Below are 20,406 nucleotides of genomic sequence, written 5' to 3' on the forward strand. Positions count from 1 at the left end.
CTGAACAGTATTTGACAATACTGCCATACCTGATTTGGAGAAGCCACTGAATCGAGGCGGTGTCCATCCTGGAACTTTGAGGGTGCCTGCAGTCCTGAGTTAGTGTGGAAGTCAGGCTCTGCTGAACACACAGGACTGCTATGATGGTTGGGCAGGGGAGAGCAGGACTACTTCTTCAGAGCCCTTCCAGAAGCAAATCCACCAGCCACTTCTACACAGCTGGGCCTTCTTAGATCACAGTTCAAGGACTATAAAATCATGTGCTTGGGAGCCTGCTCCAGACTTCCTTGACAGCTGTATCCTTTGCCATTAATGTTAAATCCTCCAGGGGTTACATTATAGAAGTGATACGACTGCCCAATTAAATATTAGAAATGACCACTGAGTATATCCTGTTTATTGTTTATGATTTACAGAAAATGATAGAGTGGAGTTGTAGAACAATAAACCAATCATTACATTTAGACCTGGGCTTTTGAAAAACTTGCATTCCATTTGAACAGTTCATACATATTTAACAGCTTATATATAAATCCAGATCACAAATAATCTTGAGAGTTAGTTAGCTTACAGATAAACAATTAAGCAACACAGAAGAAAACCATATGGATCTATCTTTAAATATCAGCATTTATATTACAAGAAGAAAATGTAAAAGAAAAATTATTAGGTCAAGTAACTTAACATATAATAGAGAAATAAGGGAAAAAACATTTTTATTATTTATACTTATTTCTAATTTACCTTCATGTAGTCTTAACTTTTTCAAAAGGATCCAAAATCTGATTAAACAATATTCTGGTGTCTGAACTTGTCAGCCTCAGCTTTTATCAGCTTGTTACAATGAAAATACCTAAAACCTCAATTTTCTTTTAAAAAATTTTTATAATCCAACTCTTATTTAACTTTCTTCCTTCATAGCAGCTGTTTATAGATAACAGAGAGCCAAGAATGAAGGACAGAAACAGATGGAAAGCAAAAAGTACAACAGCTATCTTAAGTTCAGCTCTCAACGCTGCTGGTTGAGTTTGGAACCAAAACCGCCTAACAACTGGCAGATAATAGCTAAATCTTAACAGGCAAAGAAGAAATATATTCTTTGGGACAACTGCTATCTAGGAGAAGAAAACCAAGCTCCCTTAATACTGCCTAAATATAACGTGTGGCTTATTAAAGAGAAATCTGTAGCAGTCAGTTTAACCAGTAACTGATCAATATTACTTAAAGGGAAAAACAACAACATAAAAAAACACTAGCCACAAGTTTCTGGAAACCAAAAAAGAAACAAACAAAATCATACTAGTCACAAATTTTCACAATATACACATGAGAATTAATTTTAATCTGATTTGACTCCTTGACACTAACTGATCAATGAAATATGGTGTGGAAAGATCACAGAGTAGAAAACAAGCAAAGATTAGTTTATACAACAGAGACTATGTACATCAGAAGGAAAACATGCCAGCTAATGCAACATTAAGGCCTGAATGTAAGCATTTCCAAAGTCACAGAAGCCCCAAAGAACCCCTAAGTTACAAAGTCACCACATCACATACATGCAATGTTCAGTTTGTTTTACTCATAAAAGGATACACAGTATTTGCTGTAAATACCAGACACATTTACAATATATGCAAAAATTAGAATGCAAGTGTTATAGTCCTTATATTTAAGCCTCAAATGTGACAACAGTGAAAATTCACTTATTTTTAAGAATGAAGAAAAGAGATGGAATATAAATACTCAGAGAAATTATACATATAAATGTAATTTTGCATTTGGGAAGCCACATAAATATTCCTTTTATATGTCCAAACTAAATTATAAATTTTCTACTCAAATGGATGTACACTCACTATGTGCTTTACTATTTTACTTGCTCAAATATGGTATTCTAACAGCCATCATTCTCTGGTGTTTGATATCAAATCATATCCGTAAGTTAAATATTGCATCCATGTTTATACATAATTGTCTATTGGGTGAGATCACCTAAGCAGAAAGCTGTGCAGTCTTCGTTGGGGGTTATGTAATTACAAAGATGGCCTTGTAGGTCAATTTCCCATAAAAAGAATAAGGAAAGCTGACTTCCTTACTTTTGTAGAAGCTTTTGAACAGAAAACTCTTTTAGAGGGTAAATCTGAGGTCAGGATCTTCTTTTCTCCTTTAAACAAAGGAAAGTAAGAAAGAAGCTGTGTTACATGTTAAGTTCTGTTCACACAGTCACTAGGCAATCATATAATCTACTTCCTTTTCAGCCATGGCTTAATTCGGCTTAATTTGAAACTACTTATTTTTATTTTAGTTCCAGGTGAATAATTTTACCAAAATAAATTAGTGTAAAGAAACAAATATTGATAATGTGATATAAATAATATTTGTTCAGAAAACTTTAAAGAAATAAATTATAACATAGTAAAGTTTAGATATGTTGTAAAAAAGGTATGACCAATTTTGTCCTATACCCCATCAATTTTATGCTTTATACAAGTCAGAACAGTTAACATAGTTTTTTAAGGATTCAGATTTTCCTTTAGGATACAATAGAATGAGTGTTAAAAACCCTTTATGCATGTTTTCAGACTTTCTAAAATATTTCAGAACCAAAATCACCTTACAATAACTATACCTAATAGTTATTAAACAAATGTGGCAGGAGTGTTCTGAACCTTCAAGTATCATTTTAACCAAGTAGAAAGAATTTCTATAAGGCCATCTAATTCACCAGGCGCTGAGCACACTAGATAGTTCATATGCTTTACTAACCTGACTTTAAGCACATCTAACATTAAAAAAATAATTTATCTTACTACCTAACCATTTCCAGGGGGTTACATATAACATTTTGAAATTTTGTGATGCTCAGCCACAATTTTAGCCAGTTTGAAATTCTTTAAAAGTCCTAATTTTAAACAAAGATGGAAGACTAGACACCTTCCTAAAAAACCACTCAGTATTATAAACCAAGAGGTTTTGATGTAGCAAAAGCAAAGGGAACAATGAAAAAGCATGCTTTAGAATTCTTTTTATTTCCAATGAAACCAAACTTTACTACTGTTGTGATTATAGTCTTCACATTTGATGCAAATAGGAGAGCTAATTATAATCACTTAGTGGCAATATTCAGACAAAACTAGTAACGCGTGCCACACAGATAATTATTTCTTCTGGAGAGAGTCAAATGATCAGCTTGACTTTTTCAATTAATATCAACACCTTCAACTAAAAAAAAAAAAACTGGATGTACTGCTTCAACATTCAGCTTGAAAATGTTAGTACTTTCTGCAAACCTATACTTAGTTTAGAAAGGTCAATATTCTCTTTCTAAACTATGGCATAGACTATATATAGCATTTTAATATATTTATATATAATTATTTGCACATCAGGTTTAGAAGGAATTTTCAGATTTACTTTATAGAATGATCTCATTCAAGTGTTAAGGTTTAAGGAGCGTCTGCAGTACTGTCATTTGAAGGTGGGGCATCGTGACCAGGCTCAGAGGAAGCAGCTGCAGATGCTTCAATAACTGCAGGTGGGAAATGACGACGGCACACAGGGCATGTTCCTGACTGGAGGGAGAAGAACAAGTTCATAGCCAATGAGAAGGCCTTAACTACCACACAAGTATCTTAAGAAAGACAAAACAGTATCATTATCCTGAAAACAAAACAGAAAACTTAAAACCAAATAAACTTCAAACCTACACAGTACAGAGAGGAAAATTTTTGATGCTATTTCCTTTTATCCCAATCAGACACTAATTCCTTTAGGGTAAACTGTGTCTCTTAATCATGTTTGTATCTTTTATATCACTCATCTTTCATGTAGTGACTATTCATTGAGAGTCCACTACACTCCCTGGTTGGCACTGGTGCTGCTGTAGGGAGTGAGCAAGGAGTCACAGGGCATGTCCTCACCTATACTGGTGATGATACTGATGATGATGTGGAGAGTTAGATGCTTTCTAAATGACAGAACAAATCAACCACAGACCTGACAGGGAGGGTGGGACAGGGACAGCAGTTATACTGGGAGTATACCATTTTAGGAACAAAAGATTCCAGAGATATGTCATCTGGTGTTAAGATTATTCTTTTGCAAGTCTGGTCTTTTTCCCAAAGCAACCTCCCTGATAGAAAGCGGGTTGAAGAAATCATGCTGTTAAAGGTGACCAAGATTTGTATCTTGGGAACCTTCTCCCTAGAGGAAAGGCTTCACACTAAGCTGTTTCCTGACAGGAAAGAAACTACAGAGATTATTGCCTTGAGTTATAGCCAAGTCAATGACAAGTCATGACTATACAACAATATGTTTACAATTCAAGAATTTAATTCTGCCAACATTTTGTTGGGCACCTGCCATACAGATTGGGGCCTTAACAGCAACATTTTAGAGTCAGATAGATGTGTGTGGTTTCTACACAAGCACATACTAGCTGTGTAACCTTGTACAAATAACAATCATTGGAAAATGAGAATAAAGATACCAATGCAGAGTGGAAAAAAAGTAGGGTTACAGTTGTTTGTATGGAAAATAATATAATAATTAAAAAATAATAATACAAGAATAAACTGTTTCATGTACTCACAATTATAGACCCATTTTTGCCCCATCTTGTATGTCCCAGAGTTATTGTGAGGAATAAATGGGAAAATACACACGAATCATCTAGCAGAGCGGTTCTCAACCTGTGGGTCGCGACCCCTTTGGGGGTCGAACGACCCTTTTACAGGGGTCTCCTAAGACCATCGGAAAACGCATATATAATTACATATTGTTTTTGTGATTGATCATTATGCTTTAATTATGTTCAATTTGTAACCATGAAATTGGGGGTCACCACAACATGAGGAACTGTATTAAAGGGTCGCAGCATTAGGAAGGTTGAGAACCACTGATCTAGCAGTTCCTGACACACAAAACACTAAATCCTTATTAAGGCTTTGGTAATATTGTAGATGTTTAAAGAATGGGGATATTAAGAACAGAAAAGGTGAAATTTAAGCAGGACCATCTAATCTTGCAGGTGTAGAGGAAGACCACACCAGGCTAAGCAAACATGAGCAAAGTTACAGAAGTAAATCTGCAGAGATAGGCTGGGAGCAAGATCACAGAAGGCCTTAAAAGCCAAGACAGAAACTTTAGAATTTATAAAAGAATGGTGACATTTTCTGCACTGGATATTAAAAGTGTTAAGTAGAGTTTTGACTTTTAAGGGGAGCAACAGCAAGAAAAGAGAAGGGAGAGAGGAAGAGGAGGGGAGGAAGAAAGGAAGGGGAAAAAGAAGGGAGCGGTTATAGGGAAGAGAGAGTTATTTCCATAGCTAAGTAAGCTGGGAAAGTGATTTGGGAATTTCCACTAAACTGCATGTAAATATTCTTTATGCAAAAATAGAGTTAACAGAGATTTAAGTAAAACTCTGTTTTTCTTTAAGTATATAATTCAAATATACTTAAAATTTTGGGATAAATATTTTAGGGTAATATATGAAAGTTTGAATATAAGATAGTTGGTAGTTTATTAAACATTTCTCATATAAGAGACACTGATACATATTATCAGAATATCGGTATATTGTTACATTACTCTGAGTAGTGCCAAAAGCTCCTGTGCTTGAGGTATTTCTAAAAACACCTAATTTCTGGGATATGATTAAATATGTTAAGTAGTTCAGGTTGTCTACACTGTTTTTTAGACAATGTCAGTAAAGTAAAATAGTTTGATATTATCATTAATCTGTAGTCATTAAAAGGTAACTGACTTTAATTAAAATGAATTAAACTGAACTCAAAAGTACTACAAGTACGTAGCAAAATAAATAGGATTAAAAGACATTACTGTCATCCTTAAGTTGTAGGAGAAAACTATTAAAATATTAACTTAAAGGAAGTAAATCTAAAACTTACCTTCTGCAGCCAAATTGAGACACAAGGTTTGTGAAAGAAATGGTGGCAAGGTAACTCTGTTGCTATATCATCTTTGATATACTCACTACAACAGATTGGACAGCACTGCTCCTGACCAATAGCTAAAAACAACAAGTAATTAGATATATTAATCCAATAAAGTTCAATTTTAATAAAACTGAAAATCAACATATGAACTCATAGATGATGCCTGTGAAAGACAAATGAACCAGACTTTGATCAATAAATTGTCAAACATGTTTCTAATACATGACAATTTGAAATTTAATTAACATTGCTTTTGTAGAAAGTTGACTAGGGAACATTTGTCCCAACCTATCACTTAATAAATTAAAAATATTCTTCCACTAGGTAAAAGTTTTTCAGAATCTGGTTTCATAGAAAATCTAGTAAGAGTTTATAATAGTACTTTATCTTCTAGGTGCATATAATTATATACTTAAACATGCAATGTGTCATTCAGCATTAGAGATCAACTTTGCCCTTCTTACCAGTGTGATCTTCAAGAACAAGTGTCTCTGGAAGACCATCAATGCTCTCCTTACTGGCTGGTGGATTGGCTACCTCAACATCTACTGCAAGAGACTCTAAATGTGCCAGGGCAGTCTGAAAATAAAAATCACAGTTCTTTGTTAGGAAACACTTTAAAGCAGTAATAGAAAACTATTTTTAAGGTATCTTCCAAACTTATATCCACCATTAGTCTCTTCTGTTAGTTTACTTTGCTTCAGTCCCTTGCCCTTTTGCCTCCTTTCAAAAGGAACCATCATCACCACCATCAAACAAACATCAAAAACATACCAAAAAATAAAAGCTCTACTTTTCATAAATATAACAAAAATCTATTTTGTTTCAATAACCATCTACTTGTCCACCCTATTTATATTTTCAGAAGAGTGGCTACCTCATCCAACTTATGAGTTTCTTATGGGATCAATACTATAAAAAATGTAAACATTTTGAACAGGTTCAACTCATGAAAGATAAAATGTAGCCATGGTTAATAGATGTTCAAGGTATGCAACCAAATAATGCATTCCTGAATAGCAGTATCTACTACTATTTTAGAGTCAGCACACCCACATTACTAGCTCACTAGTATTACTAAGTTATCTGGGTTATGAACTTTATTCAGGGGTACAGAATTTTATATAATGTTACTATTCTAACAAGGAAGGAAAGAACATTAGATATATGATCATCTAATACAAGTCACCATCATCCTTTTGTGGACTGATTCACTTTCCTGGCTACAATTAGATTAGAACTTCAGTAGGACTTATATACACAAGTCCAAAAAGGTGGAGACAACCCAAGTATCTATGAATAGATAAACAAATGTGCTAGGTAAAGGTAAGTATATAGTCAAATTCAGAATACTCTGATACTGTAATATGATGGTGTATTAACCAATTTAGGCAAGTATAAAGGTTAAAGAACAACAGTATTAAAATAACTATTATTTAACAACAATTTGTTAAAAAATACACAACATAAAAATAGGTAAGTTGGGAATTCAAATGTGTGCAGAAAGGTATATATGGAACCCAAGTAGTGAAAGAGATGACTGTTTCAGTTATCCATGATTGCTGCTCAGATCCAAATTCACAATTTTTGTCAGCTCTGTGAAAATGGATTTGGGCCATTTAAAGATTTTCTCTTCTGACATCTGTTATGTTGTAAAGCTTGTTCACAGAGGACACTAAGGAGGCCCTGTAAGAGGAAAAGGACTTTGCTTCTGATCCCAGTGTGCCACTTGGCAGGCTTCTGTGGCAGGTGTGGCTTTCTCTAGCACCAGACTCCTGCAATATGCACAGCTTCTCAATGTCTAGCTCTAGAAATGCATGCAGCAGAAGCACCAAGTGGCAGGCAGATTCCTCAGCATCCCCTTGGATAGTTTAGTAGCAGAGTGCTTCCAGTCAGACATCTCCCTATGAATATAGCTTTCCCTAGCACCCTACAGGGCTGATTTCAAGCAAGCTCTGCCAGCAGAGCACCAGTGACTTCTCTGCCACTCATTAAGCCACAGCTATGCCATTTTCATCAAGGTCTGAATCCCAGCCATGGAGTGGGAGTGGTGACCCTTCCTTAGGTGACCTTTGCTCTACAGGTGGTGACTGCTCCTTATACATGGTTTTTCTATATTCTTTAGAATTACCTTTATTCCTTACTAAGCAATCCCTTGTTACTCTAATCCCGTTATAGTTAACTAGAGGCCCGGTACATGAAATTTGTGCATGGAGAGGGGGGCTCTCAGCCAAGCCTGCACCCTCTCGCAATCCGGGACCCCTCGGGGGATGTACGACTGCCGGTTTAGGCCCGATCCATGCGGGATTGGGCCTAAATCGGCAGTCAGACATCCCTCTCGCAATCTGGGACCGCTGGCTTCTAACCACTCGTCTTCCTACTTGCATAATCACCCCTAACCACTCGCCTGCCTGCCTGATCGCCCCTAACCACTCTGCCTGCCTGCCTGATCACCCATAACCACTTGCCTGCCTGCCTGATTGCTCCTTATGTACTTCCCAAGATAGACTCTGCAAGAATTCATCTGTGTTATACACAAACAAAAAGAAGAAATACTATTTTTAATAAGTCCCATTTTTTTGGGGGGGGAGGGGTTATTCCAGGTTAACTGTATTTTGATAACATGTTTGTCTTAATGGATTCATTATTCTTTTCTAATGATTATCTACACATTTGCAGTGCTAATAAATACATGGAATTTCATATATATAGAAATAATTTATTGCCTTGATACTGACAAATATTTAAGGTGATCTGGGATCACTTATAAGTGACAAGAACAAGAGAAACCATTTTATAGCCACTACTATGAAAATCTATAAAGATGTAAAAATTTACATCTGAGGAAGTACAAAATATTTTCAAAAGTTAGAAAGACAACTAAACAGCTTAAACAGCCTAACTGGAATATATCTAGGATTAAAGTAATGCATTCCTTTGTCAGCACAAAATTTAGTTTCTAAAGAATAAAATAGGATTTAGTTTTTAAAGAATGGAGATTTATATAACAAATGATTTAATAATGACCACTGAATCCATATATGCAAGATAAGTACCAGTTAGTTGACTACTAATTTGAATATATCCATTTACTGAGAACGTACCCACTGTACCAGGTATTTTGCTAAGTGTTTAAACATAATTTCACAATAACGCATGAAGTAAATTTTTTTATTCCCATTTTATAGACGAGGCCTAGAAGCTTAAAAAAGTTAACTCTCCAAGGTCACATAGCCTAAAAGAATCTATCTCAAAAACCATGCTCTTAACCTCATGTTTAGCTACCTAAGGCTTTCACCTCAGTATATGCGGGGTGCTCTGTTAAGTATGTAAAGACTTTTCAAGGGGCCCAAGGGTAAGCAGGTTCTCAAAGAGACTCAATTTCAATGAACTTTCTTATGTAATTTTTCCTCAAACTGATCTACCTAATAATGCATCTGCAGTTAAAGAAACATGCTGCCCTGTTCTTACATTCCTCTTTCTACTAACCATCCCTCACTTTATAAATAAAAACATACTTCTTACCCATCCAAAGGAGCAATTTGAAATACTTGGGTCAAACTGAATTCTACAGACTGAATAACAAATCTCTGTAGATGGCTTCCAATCCTCTGCTTTCAAAAAAACTGAAAGAGGATCTAAACAACTTGGCAAGTTGATGTAATTTTAGCAAGACTTGAGTGAAAAGGCTATGATAAATTCCTTCTATCCCTATCAACTTACATGAACAAGGTCTCTCAAGCTTATATTCATAAAGATGAAAAAAAAAGAAATAAAACTGATGCTGAACTATGTCTCATTGTAGGAATAAATAAAACTCACTGATAAGGTAACTAGGGAGAAAAAGCCTCCATTTCATTAAGAGATGCATTTTACCAGAAAAATTTTACTTTATGTTTAAATAATTATTTATCAAAACTATTATATGCAATATAAAGATAACACATCATAGACTTGAACACCTGAAATCTATATGTTTATTAACCAATAAATTTAATTAAAAATAAATTTTAAGTGAACATTTGTTTTTCATCACTACTCCTAACAATTTTAACTCAACTTACTTTACTTTTTACATTTAAATTCTTAAACATATTTTTACTGCAAAGAGATATCATAGGATAAACAATATTACTTAGAATTTAGGCTATAAATTTTTAGATGTCAATATAATGGCAGGGATACTTTTTCCCCCAAAATTTGGGAGCAAGTAATAAGCTTCAAACCTTAACTATTTTGCCCTATTCTCATTCAAATTTGAGACACAGCTATGAAGCAAATGTTTATTGACACTATTTTCTTAACAACCATTACCTGAAAAGAAAGATCAGTCTACTATTGAAAAATAACAGAAATAAAAACAAAGAGTTAGGGCTGCATGAGAAAAAAACAAAAAACAAATAAAAGCACAGTTTGTCTTATTATTTGTTTTAGTTTCACTTAAAGAATGTTAGTGTTAAATCTAAAAGAAAAAAATCATAAATTATACATTTTAGCTTCATTTTTCAAAATGATTAAATAAAAAGACAGAAGGCAAGACAAAAAACTTAGAAATCAAATATGCTATTTATTAAAATGTGTATGCATTAAGCAAAAGATATTATTTAGAATCTGTATGAACAAAAAAAGGAAAGTGATTTGTAATATATTCTTAGAGATTTTCAATTTCATTTCACAAATATACCTGTGCATGTGTGTATAAAATTTTCAAATTCACAGACCCATATAATTTAATAAAGGAAAGTGTATACAGTGGGGCCTTGACTTACGAGTTTAATTCGTTCCGAGACCGAACTCGTTAAGGAGCTCGTTAACTCAAATTACTCTATCAAATCAATGCAAAAAATTGGCCGAGAGACAGCTGGTATCTCAAAAAACTCGTTAGTCGGGACACTCGTAAGTCAAGGCCCCACTGTATTATAAATGTAAGCAAAACATTTTCCATTCTGTAGTAAAAATTTTAGGAAAATTGGCAGGATGTCAAGTGTAATTTATATACACACACTGGTAGCAATCAGTAATCAGTAATTGTTATTAAATTGATAAGGAAATTATTCACCTTTTCTTAAGAGCAGTTAAAAATATTTTACTTTTTCTTATTGTGCACCCCACCAACATACACGGGCATCAGAGTCATTAAAATACCTCCATAGCCTGGGCTAAGCGTTCTTCTAGTGCCATATAGGTGAGGAACTGAGGATCCACATAAGAAATAGCTTCAGCAACTCCTAATCCATCCGCAAAGCCATCAAACAGACTGGAAAAAAAAATACGACCATGATTTGGGAAATCTTTATGGTGAAGACATAATTATATTAACACTAGAGGCCCGATGCACGAAATTCATGCAAGGGTAGGCCTTCCTTCTATAGAATGGAGCATCATAAAGGAGCTGTAAAAAATTATTTTTATAGCCCAGCCAGCATGGCTCAGTGGTTGAGCGTCAACCTATGAACCAGGAGGTCACGGTTTGATTCCCGGGCAGGACACCTGCCTGGGTTACGGGCTCAATCCCCAGTGTGAGGCATGCAGGAGGCAGCCAATCACTGATTGTCTTTCATCATTAATGTTTCTATCTCTCTCTCCCTCTGTCTTCCTTTCTGAAATCAATAAAAAGATATATAAAAAAATTATTTTTACAAAATTTTCAAAATGTGCAATAGATAAAAATGAAACCAAAATTGCCTCCTGACATACACAGATGATCTAAATCAGTGGTCGCTAACCTTTCGGACCTCACAGACCACCAATGGTCCGTGGATCATCGGTTGGCAAACGCTGATCTAAATAGATAATTCTGTCATCTGCTGAGTTCTTTGAGTAATGAATGACTTTGCACATGGAGAGATAAGACACCAGAATAAATGAGTTCAGTAAGAGGGCAGATAGAAGAAGATCAGCAAGGCTAGGACTAGGTGAAGTCACTGATTTTCCAAAATGTTTGGGAAGCCAGAAAATGGGCTCTGGAGAAAGGGAATGTTTAAGATAGAAATACAGATTGTTTTTGTGGCTGTGATAAAATTCCACTTGTACTTCCACAAAATGGTCAATAGAAATCTGCTCTGCACATATAATTCTCCACCTCCCCACCTCCCCATGGAAGTGAGAACAGAAACGGTAAGAAGGATTTCAAGGAGATATTGAGTTTTGTGTATGGAGAAGCACAAAGTAGCTACACACACAGAAAGAGAAATTGAAGATGTATAGGATGCCTTAAAAAAATAAAATTTGTGGAGATATCAGGGGATAGAAATGAGTTTTTCTTATCTTTATTTTTCTAAATTTTCTGTAATGATATTTTTACTGGAAAAAACAAGACATATTCTTTAAAACATTTCTGTGCAGACATGCAAACATGAGTAGTACTAAGCCATATTTTTCCTAGAAAAAATAACAAAAATGATCAGTTGGAACATCCTTTCCTCATCTCAATAATTAGCTGCTTACAAAGGGCTACTGCACACTTGAAAGATACTCTATTCTAACCATCATGAGACGTAATGCACTTAATTCATGTTACTTTTACTTGAAGCTGTTCTTTGTCAGCCTAAATCTAATACTTACAACATTTCTGGGTAAGTACAATTATAGTTTCTATTCAAAATATATAAAGAAGGAAAATTATATTCTATGATTCTGATCCAATGACAGGTTTAAAATTCTTCAAATAATATTCAGGACCTTGTTTAAAAAAACAACAACAACAACACACACAGGATTATACTAAGTGCTATATTTAGCATATAAGGGTAAATTTAAAAGTTGGAAATCTCAAACCATGAGTGTATAATTCACTGGGATATAATAAGGTGAACTTCAAGAGAGCTAAATGTCAAAGATGGAAGAGGTCATTGACTGGAATAAGTAGGAAGGTGTCCCTGTAGGAAGTGACCTCTGAAATGAGCTTTGAAGAAGATGGGGAAATAAGAATACTTTTTAGCTATCAGAGATTCAGTTTTCATAATTTAGAATCATGAACAAATTCTACTCAATGAACAATTAAGCATGGTGATAACACTGCTACCTACCTCCAGTCCACATCTAAATCTTCACTCACACTGGAGTCATCCTCAAGGTTATTGTTACCATCCAACATGAAAGCCTCTGGCTGTGCAAATTCATTAGCCTGCTCATTTCCCTCATCACTGCTGCTTTCATTGACTTCATTGTACTGCAACCAAGGAATTTCTCCCTCTTCCAAGGATGTCTGTTCCCTAATAGAAACATTTTAAGAGAAAAAATATATTATTTTAAAACACATCATACAATTGTCCTTTAAAGAGTTCTATTTAGTGCAAGCAGATTCTTTATCCTTTGAGTCCTAAACTCTTGGTACTTATGATTTTTAAAAGTCTGTTTTCTTTAAATGTAAAATTATTTAAAAATGAAGTAAATTTGTTATAGGGTCACATGTATATAGAAATAAACTCCTAATTACATAAGAACCTATTTATTTGATATACTAATTATCTAATCTCCTATATTTCCTCTTTTTGTAGGAGAAAAAAAAATAAAAAAATTCACCGTAGATCATTTAAATTCTTAAACACTACTCTTGAATAGTTTCCTTCAGTTAAAATAAAATCCAAATTCCTCCATCTGACCTACAAATCCCTACATAAAACATGCTTTCTCCTTGGCCCTCTTCTCCAACTATTACCTCTCACTACTCTTCCCTCCATTCACTACATTCCTATAATCACTCTACTCTGGGAAGAGATGGAGATCATTTCCACCCTGGGGGCAATTCTTCTATGTGAAAAATTACAGTGGGGCCTTGACTTACGAGTGTCCCAACTAACGAGTTTTTTGAGATACCAGCTGTCTCTCGGCTGATTTTTTGCATTGAGTTGATAGAGTAATTTGAGTTAACGAGCTCCTTAACGAGCTCGGTCTCAGAACGAATTAAACTCGTAAGTCAAGGCCCCACTGTATTTCACCAGATTTTTTAGCATAGCTACTCCCTCCTTGATATTCAGGTCAGAGTAATATTACCTTCTCAAAGAGGAAACTCTCCAGTCACTGGCTACCAGGTTACTCGGCCTTTTTTAATTATAGACTTTACTCTTACTTATCATTTTCTTATTTGTCAATATTTCTCCCACTAAAAAATAAGCTCAGACAGACAAATAAATAGTACAAAGAAAATAAGGAAGAGAAGCAGTTCAGAACAGCATGAAAAAGGGCTATTCAACACATGATATTGGGACAACTGAGTATCCAACTGGAGAGAAGGAGGTTAAATCGCTTAAGTTATTATTTACTCTTAAATAAATTCCAGATATACTTTTAAAAAATGCATGTGCACTCCCACCACCTCTAAAACAATAAAAGTACTAAAAGAATCATGAGGAAAATTTTTACAAAAAAAATCTGTCATTCTAAGCATGATTCAAAACCTTGAAGCCACAGATTGTTAAATTTCACGACATGCACGTTAAACACTCATGGACAAGTCAGGACATCAAAAATATGGACACAGAGATCAAATTGAGGAAAATTAATTATAATACATAAGAAACAAAAGGCATGTCACAGCTGCAATGAACTAAAATAAAGGTACTTTATGAATTTATAAATAACATCATTATACTGGTATGATTTTCTTATTCATTTTACTTAACAGAAAAATACCTTTTAGTATATCAAAAGGATCATAGTATTGCCAGGGCTGAATTTTAGTTTGATTAAGTTTTAAGGTAAGAAATAATGTTATACAAAAATTTATGTATTTCAACTTTAAGAGCAGCTATAATTAGAATTCTATTCATTTTAATATGCAAACTTAACTTTGGGGGTAAAAACATCTATGAAAGGGATGTAGACAATGTCTGCTTATAAAAATCAACACATTTTAAATACATAGAAAACAGTATCTCTTTATATACCTAAACTCGTAAATGTTTCTTTAATTTCAGTTCCTAAACTATACTTCAGAATAACAGGCTTGTAAGATTTAGTATCTAGTACAGCCAGTCTAGTAAAATCAGAGAAATTAGCATGACAATATACTTTCCTCAAATATATAAAGACTAGAGGCCCAGTGCACGAAACTCATGCATGGGTAGGGTCCCTTGCGGCTGCTGGCCGCTGGCCAGGGCCTTCCTTCATTCCACACTGCCCCCTGATGGTCAGTGCACGTCATAGTGAGCGATAACTCCCGAGGGGACACTCTGCATATTAGGTTTTTATATATATAGATAGTGAATATTTTCCTTCTGTGCATAATTAGGTCTAATAAAAAATTTAACCCCAAATAGGTTTAAAATATAAAATCAAACTAAAAATTCCTAAGCAACAGACCTTTATGCACACCTTTATGGAAGCACTCACCACACTGTATTGTAACTTTTCTGGTGACTCGCTTGTCTCCTCCTAGACTGGGGTTTTTTCAAGGGCATATACAGTGTTGTTTCTCATCACTGTATCTTCACCCCCTGTAACAAGTGCTTGGTACATAATAGATACTCTATCTTTGTATTGCAAATGTAATAAATCCTTAAAAAACAACCTATTAAGCCTGGAATAAACCTTGAAATTTCTGTTATTTCTATGTATTCCTACAAAAAATACGTTTTTTTCCTATTATACAGATATCAAAATGACCTAGCTACTCTGTACTTCAGATATCTATATATATAAAAGGCTAATATGCAAAGTGTCCCCGCGGGAGTTCGACAGGGAGTTTGATGGCTCGCTATGACATATGCTGACCACCAGCAGGCGGCGTGGAATGAAGGGAGGCCCCGGCTGGCAGCCGGAAGGCCCCAATCACCAGCCAGGCCTAGGGACCCTACCCATGCATGAATTTTGTGCACTGGGCCTCTAGTATAATATAAAACTTAAATATATTGGTGAAAATTATTTAGTTTAAGAAATTTTAATGTATGGGTTTTTTAATTCAAAGAAGAAAACTAAAATAGTAAGTCATCATAATGAATCTAAATAACTTATAACATGTCATTAATACTCCTACTATATAACCAATTCCTGGCTACGTATTTTGCTTAAACATTTTATTCTGTCTTTAATAATTCATCATAGCACAGTTATAGAAATAGAAAATAAGTGGTATGGCATATGCTTTCAACATGTTATACAAAGTTTATATAAATTCCTACCATTTCACATAAATTTTCGCAGGCTTCAAGAGTGGCAATGTGCTGGACCAAAGTTATCTTGATAGTATAACAAAAGGAATTTTGCTCTTAAAAAAAAAAGAAGATTCTGAACAATGGAGTCAAAGTATCTTTCATTTTGTGTAGCTAACAACAGAAACTAATATCTCCATGGGACTATACGCATACAATGTAAGTTTTAAATGCTTCAAAAACCTTGAAAATGTTTAGGACAGTATCTTAATCTTCTTTCTTTCCACATATGCATTCATACATACACACACCCTAGCTAACATATTCACAAAAATTTAGAGCTTTAATGGTCTTTCTTCATTCTGGCAACTCAAAAATCAACAAAATGCCATTATAACATTATGCAGTAATATATCAAACTTTAAAAAAGACATTATCTAATCATGTCTCCAAATGGTTCATTCTTTAAAAAAGCAATTCCATATTTGGAAGATAGGAAGTCTGTATCTACCACTACCACTACCAGAGTCACAGGCATTTCAACTAGGAAGGGAAATTGCCAACTTGTCCTTCCCTTTTGAGGATTTTTCAGCACAGCTTAGAGAAAATGAATGCTACTACCATGCCCGAAAGCTGAAAATACCTCATCATATATCCCCACCACCTAATCCCAGTGAAAATCTTAGAAGACCACCAGCATCGTCTATTCTCCTGATTACAGTCTACACTGTTACCCCAAATCTTCAGACAGACTGTTGCTCCTTCCCAGAAAAGGATTAAAGATCCCTACTCCTCAATAGAAACTAAAATTGATAACATTCTATGAATAGAAATATTAAAATTATCAAAATATACCAAAAAGCTAATATTGAATATTTTAAAGAAATTTTTATTACTGAGTTTTAAATTTGCTATCCTATAACCATGCATCATAGAATTTTCTGAGAAATTAAAATGAAAGGCAGAAAAATTAAACTGAAAACACTAACTATTCTGATTTATAAATGTGAGTAACTTCCTTTAGCTAGTAAATCAGCAGTTGTAGTATTCATTATTTGCAGCACAGAATTTCAGATGTTTGGGTTAATGCCAACATTTTAAAGGGCCAAGGCTTTCATAAAATAAAGCTATCTTATAAGAAATTTATTTTATGAAAATCCTGGAGAGCACATAACATTCCTAATTAACTAGTATTTAACTAATTGGTTTTCATTTTACAGTGGGGCCTTGACTTACGAGTGTCCCGACTAATGAGTTTTTCGAGATCCGAGCCATCTCTCGGCTGATATTTTGCTTTGAGTTGTGAGCTAAAATTCGGGTTACGAGCCAGCTTCAGATACCCCACCGCTAGTTGGCACAGTGGACGTCAGAGTGAACGGCACATTAGCCCAGCATCACGTGTCTCACTCGTTCACTTTTTGATTTGACATACGAGTAATTTGAGTTACGAGCTCCATCATGGAACGAATTAAACTCGTAAGTCAAGGCCCCACTGTATAACTCAAGACACATATAAGTAGCTGCCAAGCTTTAGGTATAAGCTCACTTTTAAGAATGATGATTGTATAGCAAATTTTTAAGATTTCAAATCCCTATCTTATAAAGGAAAGTAATTGAAATTTGAAAAAGGAGTCAAAAATCCTGAAAGGCCAAGTGCCCATCAGTAGATGAGTGAATAAAAAAGCTGTGGTACATTTATACCATGGAATACCATGCAGCAGTAAAAAACAAGAATCTCTTACCCTTTGAGACAAAATGGAGGGAACTGGAGAGTATCATGCTAAGTGAAATAAGTCAGTCAGAGAAAAACAAGTGTCACAAGTGTCATGTGTGGAATCTAAGTAACAAAATAAACTGATGAACGGAGTGGATCCAGAGACATGGAAGAATGGAACAGAGTGTGGAATCCCAGAGCGAAGGAAGGGGAGGGTGAGTGGGTGGGAGGTAACCAACCAAAGACTTGTATACATATATGCATAACCCATGGACACAGACAATAGGGTGCTGAGAGCCAGGGGCAGGGGTGGACTTCCAACAATAAAGAATTATTTAAAAAAAATTTTTTTTAAATCCTCAAAGGGAATTATAGCTTACAAAATCAAGGGTACCCTGTTCTGTCATCCAGTTGCAAAGATGGAATCCCACCACTTAATTTGAAGAATTATTTCTTTACTAGAGGCCCAGTGCATGAAAATTCATGCACCCGGGGGATGAGGGTCCCTCAGCCCAGCCTGCGCCCTTTCGCAGTCTGGGAACCCTCAGGGGATGTCTGACTGACAGCTTAGGCCTAAGCTGGAAGTCAGACATCCCTCTGGCAGCCTCCGGGTAGCGGGCCTAAGCCTTTAGTCCAGCAGTTCTCAACCTGTGTGTTGCGACCCCTTTGGCGGTCGACCGACCCTTTCACAGGGGTCGCCTAAGACCATCCTGCATATCAGATTCATAACAGTAGCAACATGACAGTTATGAAGTAGCAACGAAAATAATTTTATGGTTGGGTCACAACATGAGGAACTGTATTTAAAGGGCCAGAAGGTTGAGAACCACTGCTTTAGTCGGACATCCTTAGCGCTGCTGCAGAGATGGGAAAGGCTCCCGCCACCGCCACTCTGCTGGCCAGCCATAAGCCGGCTTCTGGCTGAGCAGTGCTCCCCTGTGGAAGCGCACTGAACACCAAGGGGAAGCTCCTGCATTGAGCGTCTGCCCCCTGGTGGTCAGTGCATGTCATAGCAACCAGTTGACCAGTCATTCGGTTGTTCGGTCACTTAGGCTTTTATATATATAGATATCCATTAACCCAACACCCAGACCAGGAAACTAGAATATTACCACCTTTTACTCTACACGTTGGCCTCAACCCCCCGAGAAAAGAACTACTTTGGTGCTGCTATTGTCATTTCATTGCCTTTTGAAAAAAGTTTTCATTACCTTTGTATGCTTAAAGAAGATATTTACTTCTGCTTGTTTTTAAGCTTTATGAAATAGATTCCAGAAATGATTATTTTCACTCAGCACTGTATCTCTCTGCATTCATCCAGGTTTATGTATGTAACTGTGGCTCATTCATTCCCATTGCTGCATAATAATACTCCATGTATGAATACACCATTAATTTTTTTTGTATTAATTAATATTTGGGTTATATCCAGTTTTATGGCTTTCATGAAAAGTACTGCAAAGAACATTCTTATATACAACTTCTGAGCCATATGGGGAAGTTTCTCCAAGGTTTGTATCCAAAAGTGGAATAGATGGGTAGTCTACTATGCAAATGTTACAGTTATTACATAATTTCATTGAATTTGACCTACTTTGTACCTTAAAAAGCAGTGTGTAAAAATTATTCATATCTTCCAAACCCTGACATCAAATTTCCTGATTTTTGCTAACCTAATGGGATAGTAAAACATGATACCTCCTTGTGATCTTAGCATACAATCCCCTGGGTACTAAAGATCTAAGCATCTTTTGATACGTTAGTATAAAAAGCATATTTTATTCACCACTAATATTTCCTCTTCATTGAGTTATCTGCTCAAGGATTTGGTCATTTTGCAATTAGATTGTCAGTGTTTGTTTCTTTACTAATTTCTAGGAGTTCTTTATACATTCTGAACATTAAGATTTTATGTTCTAGAAATATATTCTCCCAATTTTTTCCTTTCCTTTTCACTTCCTCTTCTTTTTATAGCTTTCTACCCTTTATTTTCCCATCATGTCATGATAAGACCTCCAGCAACAATGGCTATGGAAATAGTACTAGTAAGCACCCTTGTCTGTGTCTGTTCCTATTTTACGCGGGGATTTTTTAAGTCTACCTTACTGAAAATTATTTTTTTTTTTACTAGAGACTTTTTATCAAATCAAGGAAATTCTCTTCTAGTCCCAGTTTCTGAATTTTTATTATGATGAGGTATTAAACATTATTAAGTGATTTATTTTCTCCATCTAAAGAATCTACATATGAATTTTCTCCTGTATTTTGCTAATGTGGTGAATGACATTTATACTTATGTGAAACTACCATTGCATTTCTGAAATAAATTCAGATTTATAATTGAGTTTTACCTTTTAAAACAATACATTTCCAAAGTCAAATTTCCAATAATTCTGTTTAAGATTTTAACATGTATTTTAATGAAAAAAAAAATATAATTTTCTTCACATACTCTTGGTATTAGGGTCTACTGACCTTATTGAAATGATTTGAAGAAATAATTTTTTTCTAGTCTTTTGAAGAGTAGAATGACATGATCCTTAGAAATTTAGTTTAAGAGAATTGAGCTCTAAAACCATTTGGGTCAGTTGTTTTTCTCCATGGGAAGATTTTAAATCATTGATTACCAAACTGAATAGTT

General features: G+C 35.0%; 1 protein-coding gene across 3 annotated transcripts in view; it reads right to left on the bottom strand.

The window, feature by feature from the left end:
- Positions 1 to 375: 375 nt before the first annotated feature.
- PJA2 (praja ring finger 2, E3 ubiquitin protein ligase) overlaps positions 376 to 20,406 on the bottom strand; it is a 65,526-nt gene continuing 45,495 nt past the window's right edge. For all 3 annotated transcript variants that reach the window (XM_005866444.2, XM_005866445.2, XM_005866446.2), the window contains 6 exons: positions 12,989 to 13,174; positions 11,106 to 11,217; positions 6,425 to 6,539; positions 5,913 to 6,034; positions 3,418 to 3,575; positions 376 to 2,167 (listed from right to left, as the gene is read on the bottom strand). In XM_005866444.2, coding sequence (XP_005866506.1) covers positions 3,450 to 3,575; positions 5,913 to 6,034; positions 6,425 to 6,539; positions 11,106 to 11,217; positions 12,989 to 13,174 — 661 coding nt within the window. In that variant the 3' untranslated portion in view covers positions 376 to 2,167; positions 3,418 to 3,449. The remainder of the gene's footprint in view (positions 2,168 to 3,417; positions 3,576 to 5,912; positions 6,035 to 6,424; positions 6,540 to 11,105; positions 11,218 to 12,988; positions 13,175 to 20,406) is intronic.

Source organism: Myotis brandtii, unplaced genomic scaffold, assembly GCF_000412655.1.
Source record: "Myotis brandtii unplaced genomic scaffold, ASM41265v1 scaffold230, whole genome shotgun sequence".
Classification (NCBI taxonomy): domain Eukaryota; kingdom Metazoa; phylum Chordata; class Mammalia; order Chiroptera; family Vespertilionidae; genus Myotis; species Myotis brandtii.